Genomic DNA, 25,824 nt, shown 5'->3' on the forward strand with positions numbered 1-25,824 from the left:
TTTGTGTTATCCAAGTATCCCACTTCATTCAAATAAATTATTCTTTCCTTGAAGAAAAGCATGGCCATTAGCTCTCTGAAAAGGAAAGGGTAAGTTTGGGACTGAACTAGTAACAACAACAACAAATAAAACCTTCAAAAGTTGTAGGGAAACAAATTATTTTCAAAAACAAACAGTTTACATAGTTATACCATCCTCATATCATCTACACTGAGGTAAACAGATAGACAAGTACAAAATCTGAATAACATTTGCTGTATTTAAAGACAAAGATGCCCTTCTTGGCTCCTCAAAGGGCAGGTGAGGATTTACACTGATCCAATTCTTATGGTCTTATCTACTCATCCTTTGGAGCCAGTAATAATCTGTATATAGGATCTAGTTACGCCAACTGTCTCCATTCCTCCATCCATCCACCCACCCAATAGTTCTTTGTGTGAGGCACTGTGTTAGATCATGGAGCCATCAAGATGAGTAAAACTAGATTCTCACCCATTAATAAGTTCACAGAACAGTAAGAGAAACAGTCAAGTAACTACAGTGATGTCATATAATACAGGCATAAGCAAAGTACTATGGTAGCCCCTTACTGCCTCGAGGAATGAATGAAAGGAATCAGAAAGAAGGTGATGTTTGAGCTGAAACTTGAAGCTAAATGGGAAACATTCCCAGGGAAATGAATCTTCAGCTCCTAATCTAAAGGATAGCAAATTTTGTTCCTATTTTAATGAGAGGAAATTAAAATTCAGACAGAATGCTTACACCTAGTAGGGCCTCATAGTGACACGGCAAAACCATAGTACAACTCAGAAATCTGTACTGCCTATTGCTAGATTCACAGACTAAGAACCTAAGAACATGGTCCCTGTGCATTGCTGGTACTCAAAAAAAAAAAAAAAAAATCTAACTTTAAACATCTGCTTATTCCATGAAATGATCTTGCCAGGCATGCTCAACTTCTCTAAGAAGGTCATTAGACTAAAAATTTTGTGGAAAGGAGTTTAAAAATCCAAATACATTTCTGACAAATGGAATGTCTGATAATTATGTGACTGAATCTCACATTTACTAATTCTGAAACTAGTTAATACCAAATAGTTCTTAAAAGACAAAGGAAGAGAGGTGATTTCTCTGTGGAAAGGTTGGGCCTAAGGGTCAAGGATGGTTCTAAGTCATCAGACTACAGAGTTTTAATCTAAACACTTTTCTTCATTTTTTACTATGTTAGAAAGAGCACCCTGAGATATTAAACTACTACCCAAAACATCTTTTTCAAAAAGGGAAAAAAGGAAAAAGGAGGCACTCCAGCATGGATTTGCACTAAAACAAGTATCTTCTATATATTTGAAGTTGAATGCTCTTAACTACCAACTGAACGGCATGTTCACATATGAAGACTTCTTGTGGTTCCTGCAAGACAGTGAGAGTGTGAATGACCCCTGCTGTGGCCAATTTAAGAAGGAAAAATATTAAAGGTATGCAAAGGGTGAGGAAGAGCTGCTGTTCTATGTATAGTTCCATTAAAGAATGAGGACTACTTCCTAAATTTATTAACAGGCTTTGTCTTTTTTTTTTTTTTTTTTGGCTTTAGAGAAACATTAAGAAGTAGGGTATGAAGGCACAAAAAGGGAACCTGAAATCCAATTGCAATAATTACTCATGCAATTGGCCTCTTTCTATGTGGCATTATAGAAACCTCCTGAGTAACAGAGTTTATGGTTTTACAAAAGAGAACTCCTACATCATTGCATGGCATTGCTACCGCTTCCTTAGACGGTTCAGAGAATGATCCCCAAGTATTTTTCATAAACACCATAGGGTTTCCTACATTAAAATAAAGTGAGAGATCACACCTAGAATAATTTCACAATTCCAGCAATGAGTTGTACTACTTCCAAATGATGAATTTTCTGCTCCAAATAATGGGACAAAGGGCATCATCACATGGACACAGTCAATTTCACAGTGATGGACACACACAGGTGGATGATCTGAGGCATAAGCTGTGATTGGTCTTAAGAAAATGAAAGGTAGAATTGGGTTCAAAATCCACATCTCATGATTTCTGGTCCTTATTCATCCAAAAAGTTGAACTGCTTCATATCAGTGTATTAGACATATTTTAAATCTTTCTCAAGAGTTGCTCTGGGTGCAGCATGATAAGGAAAACCAGGTATTTGGCTTGATAACAGGTATTCAAGGTATAAGTGCCAAGCTTATGGTAAGCTTCTCACCGTAGGATATCTGAGATCCGTTGCCACAAACAGGACTATGGTCCTATGATGACTACTATAGTTCAGTTTTCAACATTTTGGGAATAATTTGATTATAACCTTTCCTTCTCGTTACATTGTAAGACAGGAATTTAGAGTATTCACTCAAGAGGTTCTCCCAGTAACAGGTGATGTCATCCATCTGCAAATGGTTCCTAATAAACTGGCTTCCCCTAGAGACAAGATTTAACAAGAAAATGTTAAAGCACAGAATTTAATAATAATAACAGTCTGCATTTGAGTGCTCACCTTGTGCCAAGCATTATTCAGCATTTTATATAAATTAATTCATTTGAGCCTCAAGAACCAACCCTATGGCAATCATATCCACATACATGCATGTAGCAATACAACTTAACATCTTTTTCCTTTATTTCTTTATTTATTTTATTTTATTTTGAGACGGAGTTTCACTCTTGTTGCTCAGGCTGGAGCGCAATGGTGTGATCTTGGCTCACTGCAACCTCTGCCTCCCAGGTTCAAGTGATTCTCCTGCCTCAGCCTCCCAAGTAGCTGGGATTACAGGCACGCACCACCACACCTGGCTAATTTTTTTGTATTTCTAGTAGAGATGGGGTTTCACCTTGGCTAGGCTGGTCTTGAACTTCTGACCTCAGGTGATCCGCCTGCCTCGGCCTTCCAGAGTGCTGGGATTACAGGCGTGAGCCACCACGCCTGGCCTATCTTTTTCTTTAAAACAAGCATACGTAGACATGTGTCTATGTTTTCCCCCAGGACAGCTTTAGTTCTGAATTATCTCCATATAATGAGGATAAAATACAGATGTCACCATGATACCAATATTCAGATAACTCTGGCTAGGGCATAATGGGGATGGCAAAGTAAAGTGGAAAAGGGAAAATGAACGGAACTCACCTTTCAGCAATCTCTTGAGCTACATCATCATTTGCTTTTACAAATTGTAACAGCTCTCTAAAATGAAAAGAATTTCACTGTGAAATATAGACCAACTTCATTGGCACTAAATCAGAAAGACCATATAGATTGAGGTCTACGGATAATTTTAGGTATGTGGATGGTGGATTATTTCCTCCAAGCAAAGATATCAGGGTTCTCTCAAGAACAAAATAATAATTTTAAAAAAACCCACACACTGATTAAAGATAACCCTATTGTAGATTTGGGACATATTTGAGAAAATACAAAAGTTACCTTATATATTTACATATATTTTGTATATTTATATTATATATTATATTATATATTTCTATTATTTATTTTACATATTTATATATAAATATATTTATATATAAAAAATATATATATACACAGATATCACCATGACGACAATATTCAGATAACTCTGGCCCTTCTCTATACCTCTTCCTAGTTCCTCCCGTCATGAAAAGAAATTTGCTGAAACTTCACTTGAGTCAATTCTCATGCTGTATCTGAAAATCCTTTTGACAATATAATAAGATTGAATATCCCTATCTTTAGTCTTGGAGAGATTAGCGCTTTTTAACTTCATTTTATCTGAATGTTTCATTTGAAACCAGTATTAAACCGCTTTTTCAAATTAAATTCCACTTATAGCCTACTTGGATAATAATGCAATACTATATATATGCAAACCTAGAGGAAAAAAAGCTTTCAATGGAAAAAAATCGTAGGACTAAATGTCTTACATGACTGGTTTTAAGGCATTTTTAAAAGCAGATTGGAAGGGTCTTAGAAACTCTACACTGGGGGATAACTGCTTACTGGACATTGGAGAGATCTGTTTTGACTGGGATATAGTGAACCCATGGCTTCAGCTGTGGATAGAAGAATTCTAGCCACTCATCACCAACATGGAAAACAAGTGAGCCACACAAGAAGAGGTGTTTAAACCGGAAACTTGCAGCTACACCTCGAAAATTAAACAGATACCTGAGGAAAAAAGAACAAAATACATTTGATACTATATGCCTGCTGCCACAAATATGACCTTTTATGCTTATTCTCCCCTCCCTTCTTTCCTTTTATGATCCCTCTCCATTCTCTTTCCACTTTGAGTTTTCAAGGACACATTAATATGTTCCTAAGTGGTTTCTATCAGCTCTTTGCTTTACCAGGGCTAGGACTACAGGTTGTTCTGGGAATGTCAGGGTGAGGAAAAATAGGGGATATTTTCTCCAGACAGCGCTAGATAGGGTCAGGAGCTGCGTGCCAGGTAGAGTGTATACAGGGCTCAAAAGGAAATGACAGCTTGTAGATTTGGAAAATATTTGAGAAAATAAATGTTCAATGGTAAACACAAAATATAAAGAGTGAAGAAAATTTCACAAGCTTTTCTAGGCCTAATGTCTCTAACTAGTCATGGCCTCCCAAAGCCTTGTTTTTCCTCTAGTGTACCCCATCTGGTCGAAGGTCTCCACTGCTTCCTGGACATCACCCTCTTCTCTTAAAAGTATAGAGCAGCGGTCCCCAACCTTTTTGGCACCAGGGACCGGTTTCATGTGAGACAATTTTTCCATGGATGGGTAGTGTGGGGGAGATGGTTTTGGATGAAACTGTTCCACCTCAGATCATCAGGCATTAGTTAGATTCTCATAAGGAGCATGCAACCTCGATCCCTTGCATGCACAGTTCACAATACGGTTTGTGCTCCTATGAGAATCTAATGCCAAGGCTCATCTGACAGAAGGCAGAGCTCAGGCAGTAATGCTCGCTTCCCCACTGCTCACCTCCTGCCATGCAGCCCGGTTCCTAATAGACCAGTACCATGGCAGGGGGTTGGGGATCCCTGGTATAGAGAAGAGAATGAAGAAAACCAAATCAATTTTCAGAGATTGCCCACAGGGGGAAAAAAAAACAAAAAAAGCTGTCTTCTCAGCATTTCTTATGCACGCACCTGTCGCCAACCAGTTACTTTCACCATATAGCTCCTACTCTGTGTGTCACTAGCACTCCTAACTCTGAGCCACCCCCACCACCACTGCCCTCCTCTAGACCTGGTTTTACCTGTTCATCTAATTCTTAGTCCCGGAATTTTATTTTATTTCTCTTAGAGACAGGGTCTCACTATGTAGCCCAGGCTGGTCTTGAACTCTTGGGCTCAAAGGATCCTCCTACCTCAGCCTCCCGAGTAGCTAAGACTACAGGAGCATGCCAGCACACCAGGATAATAATTCTAATATTTATTAACTGAGAAATATTTATTCTAACTTCAACGATTGGGTGGGTGGGGCATATGGAGAGGTAATTCCATTACTGTGATTACTAGCTAGCACGCAGCTGTCTGGAAGCAGGAACCATGTTCCATTCTTCTCTACAGTCGCCACAGAACTCAGGTCAGTGCATACAGGCCTTCAGGAAAAGCCAGTGAAATGAATTAATGCAACTTTCATTTACTCCAGCTGGGCCTTTTTATTAAAGTTCTCACCCAAAGTGAAGCTATTTCAAAAGCAGTATGGAAACCAAGAGAGTCAGGAGTCCTGCAAATCTTACTTGTATTTGCAGTGATCCACAAGATGGACATCCTTAGCAGCTGGCTTTCCTAAGGTATCCTTTAAGTGGAAAGGAAGTCATTAGTATTAGCAGCAACAGCATTTATTGTGATCGCTGTGCAGCGAGCATTGTTAAACATTTCATCAACATTATCTCATTTAAGCCTCATAACCAATATACTCGGGAGACATTATTATTCCCATTATATAAATGCAGAAGCCAAGGCTTTGGAAGTTGAGATTTGCTCAAGGTCAACGTGGCTCTAAATAGAAGACAGAGTTTTAACTGGGGCCTGTCTGATTTTAGAGTTTAAGCTCACCTAAAGCCATGTTGCCCTCCTTTGAATTCAGATGTCACAGCCTGCAGCACACTTCACTCTGTGTAAATTATGTATGCAGAGAAGGTCCCAGGTGCTGGCTGATGGCCTTAGGGGTGTATATAGCCCATGCTCAAATTTTGTTGGGCATGCAAAGTATTTTTTTAAAAAAAGTCAAATCATTGCCAACATTTGTAGGTGGTAGGATATTTCTTGTGAAAATCCAGATTTCCAATCTTTCTTGGAGAATAAAAAGGAAGATCTGGCAAACTGGGTTCTTATTAACATTTGGAACTGTTAGTATTCTCTGTTGTTCACCTCTTGACATCACCTGCTGGCCCTTGGGGACACTGAGTTTGAGATCCCCACGTACATTCCATCCACCTTAGCAGATGGTAAACTCCGTGATGAGGGGACAAGTTTTGTTTGCTTCTGCAGCCTCCCACAGTAGATGCTAACAACTTGTGTTCTAAATGAATACATTTTTTCACATTTTTATTATTCAACAAAGTTTCTTAAGCTCACTTGCTCCTATCTGACTGAAACTGTATGAAATAATACACGCACCTCAGATTTACTTAGTTTTCTCCCAAGAAGTCTAAAGCTTTTCCTCATAGCATCCTCGTATGGTATATGGAAATTTCATAGAAAGCAAGTTTAGGGCTTTAATTTCTTTGATTAAGGCAAAAAGCCATAGAGTTAAGAGGAGAGTGGACTATAAACCAACGGTCCCATTTCTGGCTTCACCTTAGAATCACTTGAAAAGTTCTAAACAAATGAAGATTCCTGGACACCATTCCCAGAGATTCGGACTCATTTGATTCATTTTTTAAGCTCTCTGGCTGTATTGCACAGCCAGGGTTGAGATCATTGATTTAAACCAGGGGTTGGCAAACTACGACCCACAGGACAAATTTGACTCACTGCTTGTTTTTGTCATGGACTAAAAAATTTTTACATTTCAAATGGTTTAAAAAAAGGTAAAAGAGTAATATTTTATGACAATTTAAAATTACATGAAATTCAAATTTCAGTGCCCGTAAATAAAGTTTTTATTTTTTATTCTTTTTATTTTTATTTATTTTTGAGATGGAGTCTTGCTCTGTTGCCAGGCTGGAGTGCAATGGTGCGATCTCAGCTCACTGCAATCTCTGCCTCCTGGGTTCAAGCGATTCTCCTGCCTCAGTCTCCCCAGTAGCTGGGACTACAGGCACATACCACCATGCCCGGCTAATTTTTGTGTTTTTAGTAGAGACGGGGTTTCACCATGTTGGCCAGGCTGGTCTTGAACTCCTGACCTCAAGTGATCCACCCACCTCAGCCTCCCAAAGCGTTGGGATTACAGACGTGAGCCACCATGCCCGGCTGTAATAAAGTTTTTATAAAAACACTGCCAGACTTATTCATTTACAAACTGCCCATGGCTGTTGGCAACTACGATAGAGACCATACAACCTGCAACACCTACAACATTTACTATTTGGCCCTTCCTGGAAAAAGTTTGTGACCTCTGGTTTAAACCTTCAAAGTAGTGCAATATACTAGTCATAATATGGCCAGAAAAGCAATGCAAGTTTGAAAAAGGAGAATTCACATATATGCTAATGATGGCTCATGGAACTTTCTTTACATTCACCTCACCACTGAGAGGAAACCTAATCTCAAATTCTACCCAGGTGGCAATGTTCTTTGAGTGAGAATATTCACTGCTGTAGTTCTAGTCAGATGACTGGTGATTACTTTCATAGATTTCCAGGCCTGGTTTTTGGTGTATTCTGCATCAACAAGTTTTGGATTTTTCCGAGACAGAAGAATGAGAGGATCTCGTTCTGGACTTGTCCTATAAAAGAAACACGTGACATAAAACTGTGTGGTCTGTATTAGAATACTGTTCCCAATCCCTGAAAGGTGAGCAGGACTAGGACCCAATGCAATGACTCTGCACAAATGGACAATTCACTGGTGCCGTGACAGCAGAGGAGGGGTATACTGGGTACTGCAGCATTTAGGTCATCCAGGGCTGGTCCCCTCTGTACCTTTAGGGCTGGGGGGTGCTTGGCCCTTCTTTGCTTGCATTTGGTCTTGAAGGGTATGTTGTTCAGGTCACTGTGGTCAAATCCCAGGGAATGATTTCCCTTTTAGGAAAGTTCATGTGGCTTCTATAATCACTGGTGCTCATAACTGTGAGGCTAGGTAGTCACGACTCACTAAAACAGCTACGTGACCTTTGTTTTGTATGCTCTGTACAGTCCAGTATAATATTTAATTTTTAAAAAATGCACAAAAACCAAAGGGCTTAAAAACCTGACGACTGTATGTGGAAGAATTTCTAGTGATGTTCCAAGTAGCAGAGGGTCTTGACATGTGAGGCATCATGGATTCCTTGATAATCTGTTAAGAACTATGAACCAACCCTCTCTCTTTCCCAGAAAAATGCACATATCCTCACATAATTTCAAGGGAGTCCTAAAACTCTTGAAGTCCAGACATGGTCCCCAAATTAATTCGTGACTTCAAGATTTAAGAATCAGAGAAGTTGGTAAGAAACAGGACATAGTAGCTGGATAATCCATTTACCTCCTAAAGTCTAGCTCCCAAGCGAAGAGGAGGGTGAAGAGAGAGTATAATCTCTGGCAAGGACTCACTTGCTAAAACTACAAAACCCTCCTCCCTTCACAGTCTTTTCTATTCATCTGCTTCACAGATATTTATCATATATCAACACGCTAGGAACCGTTCTTGGCACTGGGACTATGGAGCTGAACAACACAGGGTCCTCCTACTACCTTTGCCATTTTTCTCTTCTCTTTCTTCCCTGCTCCCTTCTTCATTTTCAGCAGTCTCATTCTGTGCTCTTAACCACTATTTAGCAGCCACACGGTCTGATAAAAAAGGCAGTCAAGAGATACAGTGATGAGTCCTGCTCTGCATTAACCAGCAGAGTGACCGTGGCATGATCATAAGCTACTCCTAGAAACTGATCATAAGCTACTCATAGGGACTGTAAGAACACACCCATCTGTTGTGTTTGGCATCACATAATCAATGCCTGACACATTTGTGACACTATGTAAAATATCTGTTAAATGACTGAAATGGATGAACTTTACTTCTTTGAATATCAACTCAATCAGTGGCGATTTCGGCAAATAATGTGAATTATTCTCGAATCTAAAATTGCGACTCCACATTTCTTTCTTTGTTATCTTAGCTTTCCCTTTGAACTACAGAGCTTGTCACACCCTCGAAGTTACTTACATTTTACATTACTTGGAAGAATATCTTTGTAAAATGTCAGAAAATAACTCACCTTGATCCTCGGAAATATGCTGTAGAGTTTTTCTTTTTCCATGGCCACTGTGCTGCTGACCTAAGAATATAGAATTTAATTAGTTTCAATATCTCTTTTTCAACTATATAAGAATGTGCTTTAACCATTTCTGAAGATTAGTTCAGAGCTTCATATTTCTAAATAAATCTAATCAAAGCCACTCAAAAGAAAAAGCCCTAAAGGACACTTTGTTTCCTTTTGCTACCATTTCATTGCTCTGGAGGTGCTACCCAGTTGTATCTACAAATCTACTCCCCATTAACAAGTTAACAACATGGAAAGAAAAGCCCCCAAACCCTGAAGGCTATGATTAGGTCTGTTTATAATTTGGCAAATGTGGATTTCCTCTGTACTTTAAGTAGGGTGCTACTGATGAAATTCATTATGTGAACAGAACTGCAAAAAAATAAAAAAGCATCAGAAATGGAATGAAAGGGAAATCACTCTCTAATTTTATGTTTTCCATAGGTGGGAAGTGTCATCAGATTTAGTCTGATATTTGAAAAGCACCTTCGTATTCTTAAAGCCAGACTAAGTGCTCTATAAAGATGAAGTCCTTGAAACTCAGATCTCAGTACACATTACCATGACCAGCCTTCCTTACTGAAACTGCTAGCTCACAGATGCATCATTCTTAACTTGCTTCGTAGGAACCCTCCCTGCACGGAAGTCTGCACAGCATCTTCTCTGAAAAAGGAAGGGAAGGCTGAACTGAAGTTAATGACGGATTGGTGGGCTGGATTACAGTAATGGAGAAACTGAGGATATAAACTTTCTAGGCACAGGTCCTTTTCAGATACATATAATGTCATGCTGCTCATTTTCACTCAGCTGAGAACGCTGCTCAGTATTTTCCAGGCCCTCAGACCTCCACCTTCAGCCAACCTGGCTCATCCTCTGGCCTTTTCTGGATGGATCACCTTTACCTGATTCTCCAGTCTAAGGCCAAAACTATCTTGTTTTCCCCATACTTCTTCCTGCCCAAACAGAGACACTATAGCACTGGAGTTTTGTTATTTTGTTTTTAGTGGAAAATGTTTCATGCTCCTTGTGCAAAGTTCTCATGAAAAAGCATAAAGATAAAAGTAATAAGTCATCTGGAATCTCCCTTTCCAGAGGTAACCATGTAACATTTTAGCCAAGAATTTCCTTGCAATCATTTATTCATATTAGTAGCTTTCAACTGGGGGTGATTTTGCCCTTCCCTCCCACCCAGGGGACATTTGGCCATGTCTGCAGACACTTTTGCTTGTTACTACTAGGGGACTGCTACTGGCATTTAGTGGGTAAAGATCAGAGATGCTGCTAAACAATCCTTCAGTGGTCAGGACAGCTCCCAGGACAAAGAATTATCCAGCCCAAAATGTCAGCAACACTAATACTGAGAAACTTTGCTCTATGTAACAGAGGTCACACCATACATACTGTTAGGTAACAATCTTAATAGGAAATATAAATAATAATAACGGCCAACATCTATATAGCACTTCCCTATGTTACAGACATTATTCTAAGTGCTTTGTAAATATAAAATCATTCTCACAATCTTAAGAGGTGGGTTTTATCATCCCTATTTTACAGATGAGGTCCTTTAGAGGTGAAGCAACTTGCACAGAGTCATGTAGCTAATAAGAGCCAGGATTTGAACCCAGAGTTTTTAAAACCTACACTGCCTTTCCATTCATGCACGATATTCCATTTTATAATCTCTGGCAAAGACTCACTGCAAAAATTCCATTTTATAGTCATGTTATGATTCACTTCATCCTTTATTGATGGGCTTTTAGGTAGTTTCCAACTTTCTGCTCTAAGAAACAACACGGTAGTAAACATCCTTGTACACAAATCTTTGCACATTTGTCTAATTAATTCCTTAGGATACATTCTAGATGTGAAACAGCTGGGTCAAAGGGTACACAGTATACATTTCCAATTTTGATATATATTGTCAAACTACCTAACAAAAAATGTATCCATTTATACTCAAAGTTACTTCTCTTTATTTCCTTGGTTCCTGGGGAAGCTGTGTTTAATATACACAGACCCAAACTGTGTATCACTGTTCTCTCTCTTTCATTCTCCTAACCCACCCATCCTCCCTCAAAAGACCTAAGCTAGGACTTGTTTCTCCAGGCAAGTGCTAACAGTGGCCACCACAGCCTGGTGCTACTCCAGCCCTCTTTTTTAAACCCTCTCTGACAGTAACAAATGAAATCTTCTATCTGTAAAGAACAATGAATTATTCTACAGAGTGAAATATAAATCAGTGGGCACAAACTCCCAAAACATCAGAAAAATAGAATGAACAGTGGCAGGCAGACGTCAGTGCAGATGGATAAACAAGCAGATTATTAAATTTTCAAGGTAACAAATGAACATCACTAGAGATTCTAAACAGAGGGTTCCAAAAAACAAAATTATAATTCTATAACCATGAATAAATTCAATTGAATAAAATGGGAAGGTATCAAAAGAAAAATGTATTCATACAAGATTAGACTTTAAAACATTCCATCTGCCTAAAAATTGCTTACTAGTTTACATGGGGGAAAATGGTATTACTAACTACACGGTGGAGTAACTGGATAACACCTTGACCCCAGGAGTTTGAGTCCAGCCTGGGCAACATAGTGAGATCCTGCCTCTTAAAAATAAACAAACAAACAAATAAATAAAGTGACTGTTTCATATGTACTGACATGAAACAAAGACATGGAAAGATTACTTAGATACACCAATAAGTTAGGGGGAAAGTTGCCTAAGTTATACATATTTGTAAAATTTTATGGGCATATATAGGTTTCATAATCAGTAAAAATGTTTTTAAAGATTTTAAAAACAAGGCAGCTGCATGACAGGTGGGAAAAGAGCTACAAAAAGAAGAATGTGAAAAGGGTATTTGCAAGTACCTGGGGGGAGGGGGGAGGGAAGGATTAGAAAACTAAGGCCAAGGCCAAGAATAACTTTGGGAAAAAAAAGTTTAAAATCTTTTTTCCAGCTTAGTGTGGTGGCTCATGCCTGTATTCCCAGCACTTTGGGAGGCCAAGGCGGGAGGATCACTTGAGCCCAGGAGTTTGAGATCGGGCTGGGAAACATAGCAAGACCTGTCTCTACAAAAAATTTTAAAAAACAACCAAGAAACAAAAAACCACACCTTTTTCCCCCCCTTTCAAAATTATGTTCAAAACCCAAAAATAAACAAGAAATGACAGTCTCAATGTCAGGAAAACACAAGGAATATTAACCAGTAAAGTAGGTTGGATAATGCACTTGGAAACTGGGTCTTTAGGCCTAGATTTGCTTCTGACCTTGACCAGATCACTAAACCTTTCTGTGCCTTCATTCCCTTATCCCTGAAATAAAGGGTTGGACAAAGACAATTTCTAGTTCCAGTTCTGTAAAATATGAGACTAAGTTATTATTTTTTAAAATTTCCAAATTATACCCACTAGAGAAGTTTGTTTTTTAACAAAGGGCTCTACCCGCCACTGAGGACTGCAGCCCTGTACGTTTCTTCAGGAAGGGAATATTACCTTAATCCTCTTTGAATCTTCAGCCACACTTGGGAGAGGTGATAGGTATTTATGGAAACAAGGTTGAATTGTTTGCTTTCCTTATACCTGAGAGAAGGCCTATAATGACTGTGTTTCTGGAAGTTCCCTAATTAAGCACCAAAGTTGTTTGAATCATGATGTAAAATGTAGCTAGGTAAGAAATATCTACAGCTTGGATGAGCTACACAATCTAAATTCAGAAATGATAGCAGGATGGAGTCAACAGGCCAAGGCATGTCTCAGTCATGAATCAGAGAGGATCTGGAATAAGCTTGTACTTGAGATGCTTATGGGACATTTATGCTCCCTCAGCCCTGCCTAAAGTACTTAGCTCTCAATTGCCAAGTACGTTTATATTCTTCCAAATAATTTTCTATCCCCCCTATGACGAGGTCATTAATTTTTTTCTTACTATGAAAGAATGCACTCTTACTTAAATAATCTTAAGTATAGAAAAATTGAAAATACTGACTGAGCACAGTGGCTCACGCCTGTAATCCCAGCACTTTGGGAGGCTGAGGTGGGTGGATCACTTGAGGCCAGGAGTTCCAGACCAGCCTGGGCAACATGGCAAAACCACATCTCTACTAAAAATACAAAAAATTAGCCAGGCGTGGTGGCACACGCCTATAATCCCAGCTACTCAGGAGGCTGAGGCAAGAGAATCGCTTGAACCCGGGAGGCAGAGGTTGCAGTGAGCTGCGATAGCACCACTGCACTCCAGCCTGGGAGACAGAACGTGACTCTGTCACAAAAAAAAAAAAAAGAAAGAAAGAAAGAAAAACTTAAAATACAAAAGTCTCTGATAATCCCTTGCAAAGAGGCATTGCTGATAGTTTAGGATAGACTATTCTGCCCCTTTCTATGGATATGTAAATATTATTAGACACACATAAAATTGTTTGTGTTACAGTTTTCTGTCTTTAATTTTTTACTTAAAAATTAGTCACTTAAAAGTAAATAGGCTGGGCACGGTGGCTCACGCCTGTAATCCCAGCACTTTGGGAGGCCGAGGTGGGCAGATCACCTGAGGTCAGGAGTTCGAGACCAGCCTGACCAACATGGAGACACCCCGTCTCTACTAAAAATACAAAATTAGCCGGGTGTGGTGGCACATGCCTGTAATCCCAGCTACTCGGGAGGCTGAGGCAGGAGAATCACTTGAACCTGGGAGGCGGAGGTTGCGGTGAGCTGAGATCACGCCATTGCACTCCAGCCTGGGCAAAAAGGGCGAAACTCCATCTCAAAAAAAAAAAAAAAAAGTAAATAATGGGTTATATTATATGGCTTATTTCAAGAAAACCCAGAAAGAGGAAAAAATAAAACCTCTTTAAAGGACCTACCTTACCAGATCTTCTCTGAAGAGGTCCCACCGTCCAAGACCTGTAGGATAAATTGGCCAAACAGCAGGTCCCCCTTCCCAAAATGTCCAAGCAGGATACATGATATCGTGGTACTCTGATGTCTTCAACAAAAACAGACAGGTCGTTCTAAATCAGTCTTGGAACAGAGTGAAAAGAGGCAACTGCAATCATGCCACAGGATCTGGACAGCCTTGGTTTAGTGTCACATTGTCAAAGATATATTTTCCCTATTTTCCAAAGTCTAGCCTGTAGACATTAAAAGGCAAAAGTGACTATGGATTAAAAGTCATGGGCTCACTGAATTCCAGAATTTAGAATCACATTAAAGGTCAGCTTTTTCAGTTCCCCCAAATTCTGTTTTTCTAGAGGATATATACTGTTAAGATTTCCAATTTAAGGAAACAATATGCCCAATTCTGAATAATCACAGAGCTCTCTCATTGTTTAACTATTACACTTAAGAGTTTACACTGTCTTATCAGTTTTTGGTTATTTCCCAATGGGTTTTTTTGAGAGCAAGAGTCAAGAAATACAGTGCAATGGTTAAGAGTGTGGGATCCTGAGGTGCATCATATGGGTTTGGATTCTGACTCCACCTCTTTACAGTGCTAGGCAAGTTACTTAATGGTTCTATGCCTCAGCTTCCTTATCACTGTAATGGGGGAAACAATAATATCAATAATATGATCTACCTAAACGGTTTATTTTGAATATTAAATGAGTTGATACACATAAAATTCTTAGAACAGTAGCTGGCACATTGTACATACTTGATAAATATTGGCTAGTGTTATCTCATACTATGGCACCATTGGGCTCACATTGATTGGTCAATAAATTCTTGGTTATTCACTGATCAGGGTCAGAAGTATGGATGAGCAAAATGAGAAGAAGGGCTGTTATCACATATCTTTTGAAAGAAGTTTGAGGCTGGGCACGGTGGCTTACACCTGTAATCCCAGCACTTCGGGAGGCCGAGACGGGTGGATCACCTGAGGGGAGGAGTTTGAAATCAGCCTGGTAAACATGGCGAAACCCCGTCTCTGCTAAAAAATACACACAAAAAAATAGCTGGGCATGGTGGCAGGTGCCTATAGTCCCAGCTACTCAGGAGGCTGAGGTGGAGAATCGCTTGAACCCAGGAGGTGGAGGTTGCAGTGAGCCGAGATCGCGCCACTGCACTCCAGTCTGGGCAAGAGTGAGACTTTGTCTCAAAAAAAAGAAAGAAGTTTAAAGCCATATGTTCCCTCCCCCCCTTTTTTTTTTTTTGATCCACCTGCCTCGGCCTCCCAAAGTGCTGCGATTACAGGCGTGAGCCACTACACCTGGCCTCCATTTGTTTCCTTTCTATGGTTACTTCTGTTAAAAATCTGGCCACTGATAAACCTCTAACTCTACTGTTTCTTCCACTGGAAATACATGCGCAATATGCTGTTTGCCGTCTCTCAAATATGTAAAAAATGATGTGATTCATCAAGCACCTTAAACGTAACAGCTATTCAATAGAAGCTGCACAATTAACTATAAAGTTGACAGAGTAAAACTCTCCCTTGGAAACTAGAAGTCACTGATTTAAAAAACAGGAGGGAAGAAAAGATGAACAGAAAGTCAGTATACCGATGATCATACTTTATTATCCACAGAAACAATAGATAGATAACAAACACGAAGTCCCTACTGACTTACATGGGAGCCTCTATCTGTTCTTCTGAGTGAGTTTCACGACAAACAATGGAACCAAGCACTTTTGAGAAATGAGGCTAGACCATGGGAAATGCAACACAAATGTGGCCTCTGCCCACTTGCAACACAGGAAATAAAACAAGTCTAGGGAGAAAGTAAACTGTGATAAAGAAAAAGTGGGGATAAAAGGTCCCTCTGCTTTGGACAAACCAAATCAGAGATAGTGTTCCTTTTCCCAAATTCCATGGGGTTTTCCTCAATTCACTCTTACCCCATAGAATCTTCCATCCACTCTCTTCTAGCCTTCCCACCTTCACCCCCAAATGCTTTCCTTGTCTCTGGGGAACCAAGGCCCATCCCTGCCAATACAGCGTTTACATGAACCTGAGCACTGACAAGACATTCCTTGCCTCCAATTCCCCAAGCCCACAGGTGTGTCCTAGCTACTCCAATCTTCCATGATGAGTCTAAAAGATCACCCCTTGCATAGCCCTCTAGGCTATCTCCAGCCTATCCCTTCAATGCCCTGCTTGCACACACACCGTGTGGAGTTATCTGGCACCTTCAGGTTCACTTTTAGCCACCTGGGCCCCTGGAATATGGTGACAGATGGGACAGCTGATACCCAGCGCTATGGCTGAATATATACATAGTAGGAGCTCAACAAACTTTTGGAATGAAGGTGTTCCCTAACTCCAAGCTTTCTTGGACCCCTTCCTCCCATGCTCTGTAGGATCTTCAAGACCCACCTCTAATTCCTGTAGGTTTCTCAGGCCTCTCACGCCCTAGCCTCCATCTCTAGCCCTATCGACACTCAAGCAATCTTACATGACTTACCAGTTCTCAACTTTTTCTCCTATGTCTTTTTGCTCAATCACTGTGATGCTAATAGAGACACAGACCCATTTCTGGACCTCAGTCCTCATCCTTACCATTACCCATCAGACTATGTCACCGGACAACGATCTCATGCTCATATCCTAGAGGACCACCCTCCATCCACCCATGTGGCTCTCCCTGTACTTACCTTACTGAAGGAGAAGACTGGGATGGCAGGCTCCATCCATTTAGGAACCTGAGGATAATCTCGTACATTGATCACCATCTCCATGTCAGGGAGACGCCCAATCACTTCCAAAATAAAGTGCTCAACACCACTACACCTGTCAACCAGACATACCATAAGTTCAGCAGAGTAGTGCCTGCAGGCTCTAGGACAAGGCCAGGTCCCATTCACATTTTAAAGTAATACGAGCCAGTGTTCCAGACCATCAGCCTACTGCAAAGTCTCCTGAAAGCAATGCTTCTAAACGGGCTATTCTGCTTTTTTGTATTGTGCAAGTTCACTCCTAGCTAAGCTGCTCCAGCTTACAATACTTAATAAAATTTTCCAAACAAATCATCATAGCTTTGAAGGGAGTATTATTGCTACTTCTACCACTTTATTCATTCCAGTTCTTTTATTTCCCTTATATGGAATAGTTTAATTAGCAGGCAAGATACAAACTCTCGTAACAGCTGAAATAGCTAATTTTCTACCTGTGTTCCTTTGGCTTTGCTCCTCACAAAGACACTATTTTTATTTCCATTTTAATTAAGTCTCCTAGTTTATGAGAACAGATAGAAAATCTTTCATTACCTTCAACCCGAATAAAGAACATTATCAAAATCGGTTCTGCAAGCCAGAAAAAGTGTTATATACATAATCATAAATACTGTAACATAGCTTTCTGACTAGATTCCCTGGGAAATCAGGGATTTCTTGAAAGAAAAAGAAGATACACTGACAGTTTAGCTTGTTTCTGCCTCATCCTTTGAGGTCTTGACCAGCCCTATGCTAGGGGCAGCATTCAAAGGCTTGATCAAAATTTTCTGGCAGCATGGAAATAACTGATTTAAAATATTGTTTTACTACTTGGGAGACTTAGGCAGAAGGGTTATTTGAGCCCAAGAGTTCTAGACCAGCAACACAGTGACATAGTAGGCAATGTAGTGAGCTCCTCTAGCCAAAAAAAAAGTGTTTTATACATAGGAAAAACATCAACGGTTCACAAACATAGGAAAAGATGCTCAACTGTATTAATAATAAAGAAATATCAGTGAAACTAGATACCAATTTTACCAATCAGATTGGCAAAGATCAAAAAGTCCAATAGTGCAGTGTTGGTGAGGGTGTGAGATCTATTCACAGCATATGATATATGGGTTGTGGAAGTGTTTAACCTCTTTGTAGGACAATTAACTTCTATTTACCAAGATTTCTCTTTTTTTAAGTTTTTTTTTATTTGAGGCAGGGTCTCTCACTCTGCCACTCAGGCTGAAGAGTGCAGTGGCATGATCATGGCTCACTGTGGCCTCAAAAATCCTAGGCTCAAGCAATCTTCTCACCTCAGCCTCCTGAGTAGCTGGGACTACAGGTGTGTGCCATCACACCTGGCAACTCTGTGTGTGTGTGTGTGTGTGTGTGTGTGTGTGTGTGTGTGTGTGTAGAGACAGAGTCTTGGTATGTTGTCCAGACTGATCTTGAACTTTTGGGCTCAAGTGATCCTCCCACCTCAGCCTCCCAAAGTGCTGGGATTACAGGAGAGAGCCACAGAGCCCAGCCTATTTATCAAGTTTTTTTTTTGTTTTTTTTTTTTTTTTGAGATAGAGCCTTGCTCTGTGGCCCAGGCTGGAGTGCAATGGCGCAATCTCAGCTCACTGCAACCTCCAACTCGGGTTTCAAGCGATTCTCCTGCCTCAGCCTCCCGAGTAGCTAGGATTACAGGCACAGGCCACCATGCCCAGCTAATTTTTATATTTTTAGTAGAGATAGGTTCTCACCATGTTGGCCAGTCTGGTCTCGAACTCCTGACCACAGATGATCTGCCCGTCTCAGCCATCCAAAGTGCTGGGATAACAGGCGTGAGCCACCTCACCCAGCCTATTTATCAAGATTTTAAAATGACATTAATTGCCCTAGTTATTGTACTTTTAGGAATTTAGCCTACATATATATTTACATGAGTGTTCACAGTAACAAGGATGTTCACTGCAGCATTGCTTGCGTTACCCAAAAAGCAAAGTGATGTGGTAAGGGATAATTTAAATGTCCACTGATAAAGGGCTGAATAAAGAAATCCATATAATAAGTTATTATGCAGCCATGAAAAAGTGAGGCATTCTCTATGGACTCTTATGGAACAATCTCAAAATCTACTGTTATATGGAAAAGAAATCTAAGTGCAGAACAGAAGACAGAGCATGTTTTAGTTTGTTAATGAGTCTAGATGCTTCTAAATGTACAGACTATTCTAGAAGGATATACAAGACACATAATTCTAATTGTCTTTTGAAAAGAGGTCTCAGGAACTAGCGGTCTGAGGGTCTGAGGTGGAAGAGAAACTTCCTTTTCACTGAATGTCTTTTGGAGGTATCCAAATATTTTAGCATGGTAAAATATTTGGGTATTTTACATATCCAAACTGCATGTAATACTCTTTGACACTAAAAGAAAAAAAAAAAACTAGTTAAAAAATGTAAAAAAAAATTGCAGTACAATTTATACATTACAGCTAAAATGGTCATATTTCTTTCACATTTGGCTTTTAATTTAATTTAATTTTTATTTTTTGAGATGGAGTTTTTTTCTTGTTGACCAGGCTGGAGTGTAATGGCGTGGTCTTAGCTCACTGTAACCTCCGCCTCCCGGGTTCGAGCGATTTTCCTGCCTCAGCCTCCCAAGTAGCTGGGATTACAGGCGCCTGCCACCATGCCTAGCTAAATTTTTTTGTATTTTTAGTAGAGTCGGGGTTTCACCATATTGGCTAGGGTGATCTCGAACTCCTGACCTCAAGTGATCCACTCGCCTCAGCCTTCCAAAGTGCTGGGATTACAGGTGTGATTCACCATGCCCGGCCACATTTGGGTTTTAAAATAGTACTCTCTTATATGATTCCATTTATAGAAAACCAGAAAATAATCTATAATTTGAGAAAGTAGTCAGCAGCTGCCTGAAGGTGGGGCATGGGGAGGAGTGGGAGACAGGGAGACACAGGAGACAGGGAATGCAAAGAGGCAGAAGGAACGTTTTGGTTGTGATGGAACGTTCATTATCTTGGTATAAACATACATGAAGACTTATCAGTGTACACTGTAGGTTTTATTTTTAATTGATAAATAATAATTGTACATATTTACAGGATACAATGTAATGTTTTGATATATGTTTACATTGTGGAATGAGTATATCAAGCTAATTAACACATCCTCACATACTATTTTTTTGTTGTGGGAACATTTACATTGTATACTTTATATGTAATTTATGTTAACCACACCTCAATAAAGCTGTTATTAAAAAATACCATTACTCCTCATCTTTGAAATGACTTGTCTCTAGCATTAATTAGATAAACCTCTGGTTCCTCTGCTCATCCTTGAAATGTGGAGTTTATATTTTATTTTATTCAAAACTGAATTTTTAAAATGTCACATAGATTTCTGATACTGGATGAGTTAAAAGTATCTAGACCTGCCTGTAATCCCAGCACTTGGGGAGGCCAAGGCAGGCAGATCACGAGGTCAGGAGTTTGAGACCAGCCTGACGAACAAGGTGAAACCCCGTCTCTACTAAAAACACAAAAATTAGCCGGGTGTGGTGGCGGGCGCCTGTAGTCCCAGCTACTCAGGAGGCTGAGGCAAGAGAATGGCTTGAACCTGGGAGGCGGAGGTTGCAGTGAGCCGAGATCATGCCACTGCACTCCAGACTGGGTGACAAAGCGAGATTCTCTCTCTCAAAAAAAAAAAAAAAAGTATCTAGACCTAGAAAGATATTATTTCTAGCTATATGGGAATCTTTGAGATATCATACAACTGTGTGCATTTCATTCAGGATTGTGTTTTGGAATACTGCATCCTGTTTGTATTTTGTCCCTCTCTGTTTTCCTTAGTTGTATATGTAGCTAGGATAGGGAACTTTCAGTGTCATTGGAAATATATGTTATTTTATTGCTAATGAAGGTCCTGTACTCCCTTCAGAACATTTCTAAGCTCATGATTATGACCAAAATGTTCTGAGCTCAGGAAGAAGAGAATTGTGCCTTTCAGAAACTTTGAAAGCATCTCATTTCATTTGGCAATTGTTCAGCAAACTATTAAACATTGGGTAAGCTTTCAAAGTCCAACAATGTCTATATTCTTATTTTATTTCTCACTTGTGGAAATTAAAAATTCTCCTAGACTCACAATTTGTATTTAAAGTCTCTATCATTGAGTTCCAAATAATGGAACAAATGTCTGTTTAAAATATCTTAACAGTCTTTTCCTCTACAACCTTATTTCCTCCGATATCTGATAGCCAAAGGGTAACTGATTTTCTCAGGGTTGTGAGATATTAAATAATCTTTCTTTTTTACTGTTCTTTATTATTATTTATTTGAGACAGGTCTTGCTCTGTCACCCTGGCTGGAGTGCAGTGGCATAATCACGGCTCAGGCTTACTGCAGCTTTGACCTCCTGGGCTCAGGTGATCCACTCACTTCAGCCTCCTAAGTAGCTAGGAATACAAACACATGCCACCACACCCAGCTAATGTTTGTATTTTTTGTAGAGATGAGGTTTTGCCATGTGGCCTAGGCTCGTCTTGAACTCCTGAGCTCAAGCGATGTGTGCCTTGACTTCCCAAAGTGCTGGGATTATAGGCACAAGCCACCGTGCCCAGCCTGTTTTCTTGTTTACATTTATTTATTTAGACAGTTTCGCTCATTTCCCAGCCTGAAATGCAATAGCACAATCTCAGCTCACCGCAACCTCTGCCTCCTGGGTTCAAGCGATTCTCCTGCCTCAGCCTCCTGAGTAGCTGGGATTACAGGCATGCGCCACCACAGCTGGCTAATTTTGTATTTTTAGTAAAGACAGGGTTTCACCATGTTGGTCAGGTTGGTCTCGAACTCCTGACTTCAGGTGATCCGCCCGTCTCGGCCTCCCAAACTGCTGGGATTACAGGCGTGAGCCACTGCACCCGGCCTTGGTTACATACTTATAAGAATAAATATTAAATTGTTACAAAGTTATTAAATACAAATAATATAAATATTTATGTACAAATTGATAATTTTTTGCAACTCTGCACATTTATTTTACTTTTAATGACAGAATAGGGATTGTTTAGAAAGATGCTCTTACATAAGGGAATATTATGCCCTCTGAGTTTTGTACCTTCTAATTTTATAAAGATCTGAGTTAAAAAAAAAAAAAAAACTCCAAAAATAAAGTTTATATTTTGGTATGTGCAATGCTGCCTAAACCCAACCTCCACGCTCAGCCCATGACCCTCCCTGCCTACCACCCTGCCTTCAGCCCACTGACATGGTACCTCAGGTCTCACACCTGAAGTTCTGAAGTCCTGGCTAGTGTAATTTGCAGCACTAGTTACTCCTCTTTTTTTATTTATTTATTTTTTAATAGACAGGGTCTCACTCTGTTGTATTATTTGCCACTCTGCCGGATTATTTGCCATAATCCAACTCCTGGGCTCAAGTAATCCACCACAAAGTGCTGGGATCACAGGTGTGAACCACCAAACCCCATCTAGTTACTCCTCTTGACTCTACCACTCCCCCTTGAATATTCAGTATCTAGAACTACACTGGCCCATGACAGACATTCAACCAATTCCTCTTCCTCCTTCAGCCCAGCTCCCTCCTGCTAGGCCTCATCAGCCTGTGTCCTGCTCCTGTATCCCAGGGAAGGAGCAGAAGAGGCAGAGCCACCAACAGTACAACCTGTGATGAGCCAAGCCTCAGGAGACAGGCTTCGAGAGGAGCTCGCAAGAAAAATTCCCAGGCAAGGAGAAGAGCTCGTCACTATTTCATAGTCTGCCTGAAATGTGAGGAAGGATCTGCTTGTTAGTCCCATGAATTGGCTCCTCTATAAAAGGGTATCAAGCCCATATGTAATAAAGTCAGAAGATATATCTACTTCATAACTCTTACCTTGAGGGGAACATGCAGTCATTTTCCCGGTACAGTCTGTTCTTAGTGATCTGATAGTGGGTCCCTAGCTTCCGTCTGACTACCTCTGCCATCGTCTTCCTGGAGATGCCTCCTCGGAAAGGAGTTAGATCCTCTTCTATGACACTGGGAAAGAATGGGAGTCATCAAGGAAAGCAGGCCAAGAGAGTGGTGCCATTCCACCTACTTCCTAAGTGCATTTAGGTTTCGTATTAGAGAACACAGTAAGTGGAACAAAAGAATTGAGAGTGAGAATGAACAGCTCTTCCCTAGAAGCCCTGTAGGTAATTTGAAACATCAAATGCGATAAAGCAATAAAAAGTAAAAAGCAGGTCAATGTCTCTTCTTCCTCCTTCCATCTGGATTGCCCCTCCCTTGGCAGTTCTGTATTCCTCTTTCGCTACTCATGCCACACCTGTGTCCTTCTAGTCACTTCAGTCCTCCTGGCATCTCCTCCCAATCCCACAGGAGGTGAAGTTTATGCCTTACAGTCTAGCACTGACTCTCTTGTTCTGGTCTGTCTGGTCCACACTCTCCCCCACAACCCCTTACTCTAGTAGCGTGACAGCAGTAACCAAAATTACACTATTTTGTATTCCTTTTAAAGTGAGTGCATAGTAAGTTTTCAATAAGTATCATAAGCATCCAAGGAATTTTTTGAGGAGTCAAAAATAACATAAAAAGGAGCTTAAAAGACCCTGTTATTTAGCTGATGAAGAATCTGAGACCCAGAGGAGTTGAAGTGGCTTGGCACAGGGGTAACCAGTGGGAGTACCGGCATTAACACCCAAGTCTGTTTTCAGAGTTATCTTTCTACCATACCTCATCCCGGCCCTGATGTGCATTCTCTCTCTTTTTTGAGACAAAGTCTCACTCTGTCGCCCACTCTGTCGCCCCGCTCACTGCTGGGGTGCAGTGGCATGATCTGGATTCAATGCAACCTCCGGGTTCAAGCGATTCTCCTGCCTCAGCCTCCCGAGTAGCTGGGATTACAGGCACGTGCCACCATGCCCAGCTAATTTTTGTATTTTTAGTAGAGACAGGGTTTCACCATGTTGGCCAGGCTGGCCTCCAACTTCTGACCTCAGGTGATCCACCTGCCTTGGCCTCTCAAAGTGCTGGGATTACAGGCATGAACCACCATGCCCAGCCTGATGCGCATTTTCTAAAGATAACCATCAGGAAATTTAGGACTAGATTCAGCGATAGATGGGTTTATTTCCTCAACAATATTTATGGAGCACGCACTGAGGGCTAACACCAGGGAGACAACAGCAAAAAAGACACAGACCCTGACCTCAAGAAGCTTGCAGCCCAGTGGGAAAAACAGATGCACGTGCACTGAATCCCGCAGCGAGTCAGTGGTTAGGTTGACACCACCTGAGCCTTTCGCATCCCAGAGCATTTTTATTCCCCAGAAATAGAAAAACATCCTTGCCTTTCTGACCACTGCAACCAAAATCTCTCAAGGATGTTTGAATACTTCCTGTGGCAGCAACTAAACTCTCAAAGACACATCAAAGAAAAGAACTCACCCATGGTAGCAGCTGCAGTTTTGACTTGAACATGGTTCGTAATTCTCCAAAGACCTGTTAATTTGGTCAATAAATACTTTCCATTTTGAACCTTTAAAAAGTGAAGTAAATGAGAGTTAACAAAATTTTCCTGAGCGTTATTTGCTGACACCACACAGGCAGAAACAACAGAAGACCAAAACTTTCAGAAATCCCCTTCCCATCCCACTGATGGAAACGAAACGCCAGGGAGGAATTTTTGTGTGTGCAACCCCCACGCTCACGTCAAGTCTGTTCCTCTATCCGGCTGTCAGGTGTCCAAGAAACTGGAAAATTCCCAAGCTTAATGCCCAATCCTCAGAACGCTACGGATAGTGACGCGGACTCTCACTTTCTACTAATCAAATTGAACTTCACAAAGAGGATCAGTTAAAAGCTACAGACATTAAACCCCTCTTCTCTTCTGGCAACGCATATACACACACGCGCGCGCGCACGACATTTGCCCCCCTCCCCGACTCCTCAGTGTTTCAGGCAGGTCCAGAGTAGCCAAGCACGGGCGGCGCCTCCTGCGGGTGAACGGGGAATTCCCTCTCCTCCCTGTCATTCTGAATTCCGGGGAATGGGTTACTCTCCAGGGTCCAGAGCAGGAGCAGAGACCCCGGCACCTCACTCTCCGCCGCAAGCGCCCCGGTGCCTTCTGCCCAGCTCCGAGCTACAGCGGCCGCGGCATCTTCCCGGGAGCCGGCCGCGCTGGGAAGCGCCTCGAGACTCCGGTCAGACCCCGAGCCCAAGGGGCAGGCTCGGCACTGCCCGGAGCCCACCTGACTCCTTCTGGCGGCCCTCCGCTGGGGGCAGGAGGAACAACAGCAGCCAGAGCCGAAGCGGCGAGCTAGCCCACCACTCCATCGCCAGCGGACCTACTGCAGATTCCCCGCTGCGGCGCTGGCGGAAGCGCGGCCCCGCACAAAGATGGCCCGGGAGCCGCAGCACGTGGGCGGCGGGTCGCCCCGCACAAAGATGGCCACCCTGGCCCCACCACCCCTCTTCCAGTCCCCAGCCTTGAGGCGGAGTTTCCCTAAGAAGGCTGCGCCGGGAAGATGGGGAGAATAAACGAATGGACCAGTTGCCTATCCTCCCTCCCTGGCACCCCTGGAAAAATAGGTCTGCAGCCAGAAAACTGAAGGTCAGGGAGGTATGTTTCACAGTTAGTGGCACAACCAAGGCTTGGCATAGAGCCTAGGCCAAATAGTTTTTCTCTTGACGTCAAATTGCCTCTTATCAAATAGCATAGATTTGTTGAGCGTGTGTGTGTGTGTGTGTGTGTGTGTGTGTGTACACAGC

General features: G+C 41.3%; 1 protein-coding gene across 1 annotated transcript; it reads right to left on the reverse strand.

Annotated features, from left to right (window-relative positions):
* On the reverse strand, window positions 1–25,467 carry POGLUT1 (protein O-glucosyltransferase 1). Its single transcript, XM_003261851.2, has 11 exons — window positions 25,305–25,467; window positions 24,502–24,592; window positions 22,949–23,092; window positions 17,002–17,137; window positions 14,271–14,392; window positions 9,353–9,412; window positions 7,783–7,882; window positions 5,727–5,785; window positions 3,999–4,166; window positions 3,150–3,206; window positions 1–2,446 (listed from the first exon to the last, which is right to left on the reverse strand). The coding sequence occupies exons 1-11, from the start codon at window positions 25,387–25,389 to the stop codon at window positions 2,290–2,292; spliced, it is 1,179 nt and encodes a 392-aa protein (XP_003261899.1). The 5' UTR covers window positions 25,390–25,467; the 3' UTR covers window positions 1–2,289.
* Window positions 25,468–25,824: the final 357 nt, after the last annotated feature.

Source organism: Nomascus leucogenys, chromosome 21, assembly GCF_006542625.1.
Source record: "Nomascus leucogenys isolate Asia chromosome 21, Asia_NLE_v1, whole genome shotgun sequence".
Taxonomy (NCBI): Eukaryota; Metazoa; Chordata; class Mammalia; order Primates; family Hylobatidae; genus Nomascus; species Nomascus leucogenys.